At 36.7% G+C, this 11,434-nt stretch overlaps 2 protein-coding genes across 2 annotated transcripts; both read left to right on the top strand.

The window, feature by feature from the left end:
- Window positions 1–691: 691 nt before the first annotated feature.
- On the top strand, window positions 692–2,976 carry LOC308405613 (uncharacterized protein). The gene is made up of 4 exons (XM_080896300.1): window positions 692–855; window positions 1,770–2,057; window positions 2,265–2,337; window positions 2,533–2,976. Exons 1-4 carry the CDS (start codon window positions 693–695, stop codon window positions 2,603–2,605), a joined length of 597 nt encoding a protein of 198 aa, XP_080752426.1. The 5' UTR covers window position 692; the 3' UTR covers window positions 2,606–2,976.
- Window positions 2,977–3,380: 404 nt separating this feature from the next.
- On the top strand, window positions 3,381–10,486 carry snrnp48 (small nuclear ribonucleoprotein 48 (U11/U12)). Its single transcript, XM_080897343.1, has 9 exons — window positions 3,381–3,609; window positions 4,777–4,890; window positions 5,107–5,167; window positions 5,697–5,777; window positions 7,576–7,755; window positions 7,876–7,997; window positions 9,190–9,293; window positions 9,407–9,529; window positions 10,263–10,486. The coding sequence occupies exons 1-9, from the start codon at window positions 3,463–3,465 to the stop codon at window positions 10,357–10,359; spliced, it is 1,029 nt and encodes a 342-aa protein (XP_080753469.1). The 5' UTR covers window positions 3,381–3,462; the 3' UTR covers window positions 10,360–10,486.
- Window positions 10,487–11,434: the final 948 nt, after the last annotated feature.

The raw sequence follows: 11,434 nt of genomic DNA, 5'->3' as shown, positions 1-11,434 counted from the left end.
TTCTTTGCTTTCTGGATTTATCTTTTAGCTTAGCTGACATGATTTGTTTTTGTCTGTTTGTTTTGCAGTACTTTGTTCATGAGATTGAAGTGTTTGCATCAGTAAGTATCCTCAAGACCAAAAAATGAATCAGGAGAAATGTATTGATAGAAAAAGTTGTCAGTGGTTTATAAAGTATAAAGCTACCATGATAATGCCCTGGAGATTTTAAATTCCACTTTAAATTGCTTAAGACATACAGAATGTTTTTTTTTCTTTTTACTTATAGTTTTTCTGTGATAAATCCTTATAATCTTTCCTTATGTTGGCCCTTCCTTAAAGATAACCACTTAAGTAAAAATAAATTCTCAGATGTTACTATTTAAAAAATGACTGGATTTGCCAAAAAGAAATAATTTTATTGCTGAAAGCTAGGTACAAAACTAAGAAGTTGATTTTATTTATTTATTTATGTTTTGTGATTAAAATACAGGACTGATCCTTTAATGTAAGACATTACATCAGAGGCAGAAACAAACAGCCCAATCAGCTTCTTCTCTCAAGTGGCTCATACAGTCATTTCCTCTGCTTCCACCTCCAGTCCAGAGAAAACCCAATCAGAGGCTCCATCGTTTGTTTAGAAGGCAGAAAGGCAATCTGTTTCACCGCTTTAACCACACGCGTCAGTGGACGGTGCTGAAGTTGGCGCTGGGATGTACAGACTTAGTCATGAATGCTGGAATTGGTCACCCAGACCTTCTCTGTGTCTTCATCCTCAGCACTCAGGGAGCCTTGTTTCTGTCATGGTGAGCCACCAAGAAGAAGAGGAGGGTGAAGAAACAGGAGAACTTCCAGCTGTATGTTGCTATAATACAGGTAGGTCTGAGATGTCAGGTTTTTGCAGCTGTAAATGCAGCAGGACAGGTTAAAAAATGGGAAACATAACAAAAAGTAGGCACTAAAAATGCATAAAAAGCATATCTAATTATTAAATGACATCATACAGAACCTTACTCATTGAGAGCAAATCTACATGGAACGTATGACAAACATAACATTTTTTTAAAGAAAAAAAAGAAAATGCATGTGTGTTCAGTTGATCACAATGTCATTTAAAAAACTGAACGATATCACACATACTATCTGGCCTAGACTAATAAAAAGGATCTGCTGTTGTATTTAGTTATATTAACTGATAATAAAATAATAGAAATATCAATAAGGATCCAAGTCATCATTGTGGATAAAATGAAAGTGTAGGTTGATTTCCCAAGAGGAGAGCTAAACAAGTACACATGCTCAATTTTTTCTCTCCTTAGCTGCCACATTATGTAACAAAAGTCACATTTAAATCCAAGTATCTCTTATTGCTGAAGAATGAGTTTGCAAAGACTTACTGTTGATAGCATGACTGCTTTCACCACTGGAGTAAATGGTATAAATTACAAATCTTAACAAATCTAATCCTATTTAATGTTGTTTTTTTGTTTGTGAAACCCCACACTCCCTGCTATTTCTGTATATTTGTTGTGTGTGTATGTGTGCGTGGGAATGTGTACCAGTATACTGCTGACTGCTGACCATGGTTTTAGTCCAAACCCAGCAGGTCTAATCAGCAGGTGGAGGAAACAGATGGTTCAGACATATGATTCAGCCATGACGTGTAACTCTAAGCCATCCTCTGCATTAATAAGCCATGTATATTTTGGTTGTTGTTTAGTGTAATGTATAGCTCGACCTCAGCCACTGATTGGTCAAGTTAACTTTGTATCTCACATATCTTTCTTCAGGATGTGGTGACATTATCAGTCAGTCTGCTGATGGTCAGTGGTCCATCTATGAGCCTCAGGTCCACTCAGGGATTCCCAACAGCACAGGGCTATGTCAGCATGACGCGGGTGCTCCTTTGCAGCAAATAACAGTGGTTGAAGCTGAGCAAGGAGATGTATTCCAGCATTTCATGGGTTGTCAGTGCTGTGGAGGTCCAGGGATGGAAACCCAGAGATGTGTTTATAGACAGAGGGAACAAGCTGTTTTGGGTCACTGCTCATCAGGATCTCCATTTATCTACTGTGGAGGTGAGATTACACCTAGTTTCTAGGGTCTTTTCCTTAATGATATCCTTTCCCTTTACCTTAGCAATTGTGATATTCAATGTACTGAACTAAGATGTTCCATCGGAGTGTTTAAAGCTGAGATTACTGTTGTCATTCAGCCAACACACACATATATTTATGCAGGCATCCATTTGAGACATATCAAAATGTTCTTGTATTTGATTTAAGCAGTGAGGAGGAACGTGATCATTGGAGTGGAGGTTGTAGAGGAGGTTGCAGTTGAAGACACTCTGGAAGTAATGTAAGTATTTAAGAATTATTATATCATATACCAAAATCATTACAGCAAATAAAGTAACTGTTTAAACATTATTTTGCACAACTAACACTTGTACACCTCATAACCTTTTTTTGTCTAACACATAAATACACCGCAGTTCATACAAACATACTACATATGGTTGAAAAAGTTTGTTGCTTGTGTATCTCTTCCCAGAACAGAGGATATTTATGCAGATGATCTGCTGGATCCAGATACATCACAAGAAAACCAGCCGTACCCCACATGAAGTGCCTTTCAGTGTTTCTCAGTTTCACTGTACGCTCTGTAAATAAAATTTAATTCACAGTCAGACGACAAATTTAAATGAAATGCATTTGTATGTATTATGAAGACGCAGGGCTGAAAAGCTTACCTGGTGTTAACATGTCTCCAAAGCTTAGGGAGTCAATGCCACTCTTCTAAGAAATGCCATCATTTGGTGTTATACGATGATAGTAAAAAATCCAATAGAAGATGTCCCATAGGTGTTTGATTTGGGTTAAAATTTCATCACTTTTCACCACTCACATCATATGACCGAAGTAATTCTTATGTTTATTAAACTGTACAGTGACAGGGTGACACCTCACACCCAATTAAAGTCCTACAAAGCACTAACCTGTTACAACGATCACCAATGGGACAGAAATATTATATCATACCGAAATGAGCACTTGGAGAACAATTTTCCATCAGTGTGAATTGAGTATACTCAAGGGGACAAGAAGAATCAAACTATGCTGCACAGTTCTAAAATCCACTGCGTTATGACTGTATGGTTTAGAGTTATGTATTTATCAGATATGTTTGTATTCTACATGAGTCCTTGTCTTTGATACTTATGTATACAAATAAAAAAGTTACAACTAATTTCTGAATTGCTATTATTTTTTATAATATAATATAATATAATATAATATAATATAATATAATATAATATAATATAATATAATATAGCAACTATTGGACTTCAACTACCAGCATGCATCGCTATTGTTCTTCCGTCATCACTGCGCGCAGGATGTTCCGCTCTCCAGTACAGTGAACGATCCTTGTGATGATTTCAAGGGAAAATCTTTGTTCATTTTGATATAAAAACCCATCATGTCGGATTCATTACCGCCGCTAACTCTCCAGGACCGCATGGAGCGTCTTCAGGAGCTGACGGAATTTACTGAAAAGTGCAAAAAACAGATAAACGACATATTTGAAACGCTGGGATGGTCGCTAGACTACAAGAACTCCAACCAGGTAGCTAGCGTTTGTTTGGCTAATGTTAGCATTTATTGTTCAGTCAAAACAGCAGAAAACCTTCTCGGAATGTTTTGTTTTCCGTAGCAGCAATAGAGCAGCATCAGATTTAAGCGTTTAACTAAGTTTGAGTCCAGAGAGATTTGCTTAAGTGACTATAATGGAGTTTTTCTCTGCTGCCTAAGCTAAGCTAAGTTTGGGGCGTTTTCGGTGAGTTTCTAATATTTTTTTCTGAAGTCACTCAAGCTTGGTGGTAGATTTGCTGGTTGCTCTCGCCCAATTGGCACTTTTATTTGCTGTAATGTGGTTCTATTTTGGCTTTTTTAGTGGTCTACGTCTGATGTAATAAAAAAAAACTATAATTAATATGTCATGTGTCTTCTAATAGTGTTTTTATGCTTGCATCTTATAATATTTACCGGATTTTTTTAAGGCCGCTTTTCTTTTCCCGAGTTTTTTGTTATTTATTTTTTAATGTGCTCTTCTCAAAAGTTTCAACGAGGATGCTTTTGAAGCTACACTTTGGTTCAAATGTCTTTGTTTACATGAAATAGTACAAGTTTTCCTTCTTTTGATTACCACATATACATTTGTATCTTCTTGGCGATCATTTTCTGGTACTGAAGATTCAAAATAGTGACATTTCAAGTCATAATTCCCGCTCTGAGCAGTATTTGTCAATGACTGAAAGGGAAAAACTCCCTTTGAACTTTACATTAGGAAGATTTCTTGAACAGCATTCAATAGAACTTGGCAAGGAAAGAAGGACATACAAAAACAACGGCAAAACGCCAAGTACGGGAGAGAGCAGACAAAAGTTAATGACATCTAAATCCAATTTTTACAAAGACATTTAATTCTCAGTTTGAATTAGACCTATTTTAACAAGTTTTGCTATGGGGTTAATTTGTGGTGCTAGTTGTTACATCATAGGAAAATATGCTTATTATTAGCTTTCATACATATTTACACAATACAGATTGTATTGAATTCTGGCCATGAGGTTGTTTTGTCCTTATAAAACAGTTTTAATAAACACTGCAGAAAAAAACCTTTCAGAAGGTAATTGTGCTACAGCAATGGTATGTTAATAATGCTTCTGTGTAATTCATACCTGATGTTAATTTAAATTCATTACTTGCTAATGTAATATGCTTGCATTCTCAGGAACCAATGGAGCAGTGTCCCTATGACCCTCACCACAGGGTCCCGGTCAGGACCATGGAGAAGCACAAAGCCTCCTGCAAGCTAAAAAAGATGGGCTACTCTGCCGAGGAGCAGGTGACACAGTTAGTTACAGATTAATGTGTTGGTGCTGGAATCTGCTGCTGTAACCTGGCAATTGGACCAGAGACAACAGGGCAAAAGCAGTAAAGTAGACTACAAAAGCTTCTTGTTATTGTGCAACAGACTACTGAAAACCTCCTAACCTCCAGTGTTAATGTAAAGTTGTGTTTAATAATTGAAAGAGCTGTAAAGCTTATCACTACTTTGCAGGCGGAGATGTACGACCCCTCCGTGAGCTATGAGAACACCAGCGTCAGAAGCTTTACAATGGGTAAGTCATCACAGAGGACTTTCTCTGGAAATTATCACCTTTCTTTAGTATAACCAAAGTTCACCCTAGTGAGATTAGATCTTTTTAGAAGACCACCTGTTTTCTTTTGAAGTTTTGCAACTTGTGTTGCTAAAAGAAGGAAGAGATAATTCATTTTTGAAAAAAATGAAATAAAACAATCTCAACAAGAAACACTCAATTTAGTTTTCTTCGTTCTTTTTAAATGTACTTTAAAAAGTTTGTAGTGCAGTAAAAAAAAGATGTATATTGTTATGTGCCCTGTTGAAAGCCGTTTTTATCTAGTTAATTATATAAATCATTTTGAATATTACTGTTTTTTTATTTCTTGGAAAAAGAACATATGTCGCCTTCATTTCATTGTTTACTAAATGTTCTTTGAACGTTAAGTAATGATGCTTTTGTCTTGGCGTGTAGTGAAACTCATTTGTAGTAGAAAGGAAGGTAAGGATGGAATTTTTCGGTCAGGAATGTTTTAGTAATGTTTTTTCTGTTCTCATTCATCATGCAGACAAAACCACCCAGCATCAGGTGATCCTACAGGCGAGATCTGCTGCACCAATGATGAGGATGGAAGGAGTCTTCTGGCAAGGTAGCGGCTCATTTTATTCTGTGCGTTCTTTTTCTAAGTACAACACACCAACGTACATTTACTAGAAGCAAAGGTACAAAGTTAACTCTGTCATCGCCAACTCATCATTGGCGATGACTCAACCCCACCACCAGACCTACATTCAGAATCCAGACCTGTTGTTAGATGTTGAAAAAAGAAAAAAGTTTGTTTTTTTCCCCCCTTTGACATGGTCAGATAGAATGGTTAGGATTAGGGTCATTCCTCTCCAGTGATAAACATGATTTTACAGGGTTATTCTTGAATATTTAGATGTTTAATTTTATACACCAAGAAAAATGCCATTAGTTTTAAAGTCCTCACTAAACTCATTGTAAATTCATTGTTCACTTTTTTGGCTCTCACCCTCACCAAATAGTAACTAGTAATTAGTACTAGTAATTAGTAATTAGTAAAAGAGGAGCTTTTACAATATCAATTTAGGATCGTCGCGTCTTTTCTAGTTTTGCTCCTAACATCCATGTGTTGTTTGTTCTGTTTGCAGCGATTGGGGTGAGTATTAGAGGAGATGGGCTCTAGAGAGGTCTGCCACTGGTTTCATGCCTCATATCCTTTACTGTCATATCCTTTCAAACCACAGGGGTTTGGGTGCGGGAAGCTTATCAGTCACATCTGCATCCTTGAAACATACAAATACTTTTCAGATTTATGTGATGGGGAAAGTCCATACATGTAGACTCATCAGTCATATTTAGACTGAATGTTTAAAATACTTATGTAGTTTCTGCTTTCTGTCAAATCTTCATCTAAAAGTATTCCAGTAGAAGGCCACAGTTCCTTACTGATGCTGAGTTATCAGCAGAGATTGGAAGCTGAAAGGAAACGGAAACTAAACAGCAGCAAAACAAAAAGGAAAACCAGTCATTGATGTTAGGTAATAACTAGGGACTAAACTTTAAAGTGACTTCTGTCTTTGTTCCTCACCCTAACATTAGATCTAACAGGTGAATTTCCTCTTATTAGTGCAGCTAGCAAAACAACCAATTACTGTTTATTCCTTGATTTTAACATAAAACTCATTGTTACAGCCGGGGGCAGCACAAGCGTGACCCCCTTAAACCGATTTTTAGTTAAGTCCCCATGTTTTCCCCTCAGTTATTGGTTCTGTTACTAGTTAGCTAACATAAAATAATGTAAGTCTATTGACTGCAGCCAACCGACCCAATGATGCCATGCTCTGTGCTGGCACAAGATGGCGCTAAACATAGAAAAAAAAAACCAAAAAACTTTAAGCACTTATTTCCTGTCAGTGTTAAATCTATGTCACTTTTTGAGAACAGGGTCCATGGTGTAAATTCGCCTTTATGATTTTCTACTTTAACGCTTAAAACCAAATTACTTTTATGTGGAATCCAATTTTGGCTGAATACAGAGCTACGTTGAGAAGTGATCTTAGGAATAATTAACCATTTGACTTGCATTATGTGGACGTGTTTTTGTTTTTTGTTTTTTAACCTCATTAATGTCTTAGGAGCAAACAGGTTATTGGCGACTCATCTGGGGTTAGAGTTGGGTTTCCTTTTGGCCACATGCAGAGAAAACTAGAAATTTAGAGAAACTAAAAAGATTGAATTTTTTGTTTTTCAGGATTCCAAACAAGCAAAACTTTAACTTATCCCAAACCTCTGACTCTGAGTGATCAGGTGGCTGTTTTGAGGTTGAAGTCCAGGATTTGTAATGAGATAAATGAACTAAAATCTTGTCAGTTTAGTTTGTGTTTTCTCACTCAGCTTGTAAAACTTATCTGATCCTTTATCAGGTCAGTACTCTGGTGAGCCGGTCGACGTGCCTCAGAACCACAAGCGAGCCGTGTGTGATCTCACTGTTGCCGACCGATTGGCTCTGTACAATCATGTTGTCGGCGTCATCAATGAACAGAAGGAAGCATCGTCCTCCAACGACGATCTCTACGTAGATTTGGTGTCCAAACTCCAAAAAGGTGAGATTTAACTCTAAGTTTAACTCTATACTTAGAGTTGCTGTAATTTTAGTGAAGGAAAACTTTTTTTGGGCTTTCTCTGGTGCAGTCCACATAAAAATTGTGTGTGTTTTTGTTCAGATGAAGAACAAAATGAACCAAAGACTAAACTGGAGCTGATGGCAGAAATGAGGGACTACAAGAGGCGGCGTCAGTCCTACAGAGCCAAAAATGTTCACATCACCAAGAAATCCTACACTGAGGTAGATGAGTTGATAAAGAACAATAAGTGTTGTCCTGATTCTAATCATTTACTTCATTTATATATAATCCACGATGAAGGTGAAATAACTTTTTTTTTTAAATTATGAAGGGTGTTGTGAATCACAAGAACCACTTTTCCCATCTTTAGTTGGAAGTATCAAAAGTAACAGTACTTTAAAATGGTGAAAACGAAGGACAGCACAGTATAAATGACCAGTGGAGCCTGATTTGGAAATCCAGTTACTCTTATTGTTGTTCTTCTTATTGAGCTCTTGAGTTTCAACATAAAGTGTTCATGTGTTTTTTTCTTTTGTTAATTTATATCATTTGACTGCAACAAAGCAGCAAAAGAACAGACTCTCTGATAAATTGTTGAGTAGTTCTTTTCCTCAGAAAACTCTCAGCCTCTGCTCCACTATCAGTTTTTCTGCTACATCACCCTACACAACTCCAATGTGGACAGTTTCTCAAAAGGCACAGAGACAAAACAGGCTTTATCTTGATGGACAAGAGGGCGAAGAATCCAGTTTAAGATGCTGGTCATCTGACTGTTGACTGACTGCCCAGATCTCAACAATACGTGTGTCTGTTTCACACAGGCAGAGAATTTTCGGTGGGAGCAGTATAGTTTTGAAAGACATGTTACCTTATTCTGTTGAGCAGGGTAAACATTTATGGGAAGCAAGGCAAAGTTTGTTTTATAAGTAGTTTTCTTGTCTTCCTTCTCTCACCATAACCGGTCGCGGCAGATGAGATCTTGTTTAATGAGGCATTAATAGACATGTTTATTGAAACTCGGGATTTTAACTGCTTTCAGTGTGTTTTTCAATATAATATCTGCACTGATTTTCCAGAGTCTTGGCTCTAATATATTCCCTTCACACTGTAGCAATAACAAGACTGGAAGAAATAAAACTAAACATTTTTGAACATTAAAAACTAAACTGAAATAAGAGAGTCAACTGGAAACTACGGATTTTTTTTTTTTTAAGTCAAAATGAAATAAAAAAAGAAACTAATTAGAAAATGCTAAACTATGATAACTCTGACTGGAATACTAAATAAACCCTGCCTGGGAATCTCCGAACTGAAAATCTGATGCTAAGCTCAGCATGTCGGTCCTCAGAGAGACCTGTCCTGTTTGAACCAAGGTTAGGAAACAGTAATGTGGTCTCTATGATCGCCCTGCAGGTGATCAGAGAGGTGATCAGCGTCCATTCTGAGGAACTTGCCAGACAGTGGAAAGAGGAGGAAGATGAAGAGGAGTCGATGAGAGTGGAACAGTCTTCCCACGGGTACACGAAGCACTCCTCATGATCACTTTTATGCTTCATTGACGATTAAGATATTGCATCAGAGGAGTTTATAGGTTAAAGACAATTTTTTTTAAAATTGTTTTGTTTTTCAGGCGGCAGGTGGATGAAAGACGCTCACCATCCTCAGAGTCTCACCACTCCCACAGTAAACGCCACCGCAGCCGGGAGCGAAGCCACGAAAGGGAGAGCAAGAAGAAGAAGAGTAGGAGGGACAGGTGAGAAAGGACTTATCTAAGGGTTGTGGATGTGTATGGGAAGTTCTATCTTCTGTTCTAGCTCTTGTATACCACACACCAATTACATGTAGTTTTTTACCATTGTGGCCTTATGAGCCTATACTTGTGTTTTTAAAAGTTATGTTTGACTTTATGACTTTCTGTGACGTTTCTGGGATGCTGAGGACTCATATTGCACTGCTGGAAATATTTTATTTTGATGCATATGCTGCTTTTTTGCAAATTTGCACTATAATATATTTTTTCGTTTTTCCTGCAGTATATGAAAATTGGTGTATCTCAAAAATAAAACTATGAAGACACTTAAAATAAATTTCCTTTGGTGGGAAACTAGTTTGTGCAACATTTTTGTATTTACAGTTTTGAGGGATAAGCCTCTTAAATTTCTCTAACTAGAAATATATGTCAAAAAATCAAAAACGATTTTCAATTTTTTTGTAGTTTATTGCACTTTTTTGCAATTTATGTAATTACTATGCACTTAATGCATGCATATTATTAAAATTTGGGCTATAATGGTTGTATTGATGTATAGCAACTTGAAATGCTCCAAAAAATGGCTCCACAGCATGTAAAAATATACTATAAGCTCTGGCGGACTTGGTTCTATGGTAGGTCTTAAAGGGTTAATGATTGAAAATATCTTGTTTTGTAACACCAAAATGTATTTTGCATACTGCAGAGTTAACTTGGACTTTTTGGATCTTCACAGGGATTCCCATTCCCCAGATGACCACCACCACCACCACGATAAAAAGAAGAAAAAGAAGAAGAAGAAAGATGAGAGAGACAGGGAGAAGGAGAAGTGAGAGTGCTGAATCTGCAGTGACTGAAGTCGACTCTGAAGTCGCAGTGTTCACAAGGCGAGACTAAAAATAGGTTTACACACTGATGCATTTTGTAAAGATTTAAATGCAATAAAGTCTTTAAACTGAACATTCACTGGTTGAGTTTTATTTTGCTTCACTGACACCATTTTCAATCAGCACTTTGGCGTTTTACAACACAGCCACATCTTACCTCCCTCTGCATGATTGGCTGGGTTTTTTTTTTTTTTCTTTTTTAATGATAACTTGGAATCTCAGACAGGAGTGTCTTAACTGTCCTACTTTCACCATAAGTTCAAAGGTTATTTTTTGGCCTTTAGTCTTTGCTGTAAGTTTGGGTGTGTTTACCTGGAAAGTCATTAAGAAAATGGAGTAAAGGGGGTTTGTGCGGTCTGTTTATAAAAAAAACAAAAAACACTGCAAGTAAATGTAGGGTGATCATTTTACAGATATTTAAATTAATAGTCTGATAAAGAGTTCAGACTTTCAGGAAGAACATAAAAACTAAATCTGACTGTTCACTGAAGAATAGTTGCAAAACTATGCACCTGTGATTCTTGTTCCTAGGTTGAAGAATATAAAAATGACCAGTTTATATAACAAATTATTATTATCATTATCATTAATTGTCTCTATAGTCACACAATCTATTTGTGTTGGCATAAATGACATCATTGTTTGAAATTGCAACACAGCAAAACATTCGGTCTTTTGATTTAAGAAATCTTGTTCTGAGGGTAAAATGTGTTCCTCACTAAACTAATTTGAAAAAGTTTCGCTGAAGCTTGAAAAATCGTTAAATGATAGTTTATTTTGAATGTATTTTTATTTAGCTCATGAGAGGAAATACAAGGCATGATTATGGGTGCAAATTGTGGTCTAGATGATTACAATCCTCAAAACAGTTTTTTTTTTAATCAGATGTTAAAACTGTTTTGCAACTCCAGACAGCAGCACATGGAAATGTGATCTAGACATTAATGTGAAGACACAAAACCCCAAAATCTATTCATCTTCCTTCTGTCCTGGTTTTTCTCTGCTCATGCTGGATTCTGGA

The sequence above is a fragment of the Rhamphochromis sp. 'chilingali' genome (assembly GCF_963969265.1).
Source record: "Rhamphochromis sp. 'chilingali' genome assembly, chromosome: 11".
NCBI classification, from domain to species: domain Eukaryota; kingdom Metazoa; phylum Chordata; class Actinopteri; order Cichliformes; family Cichlidae; genus Rhamphochromis; species Rhamphochromis sp. 'chilingali'.
This window is presented reverse-complemented; position numbering and strand designations above follow the sequence as displayed.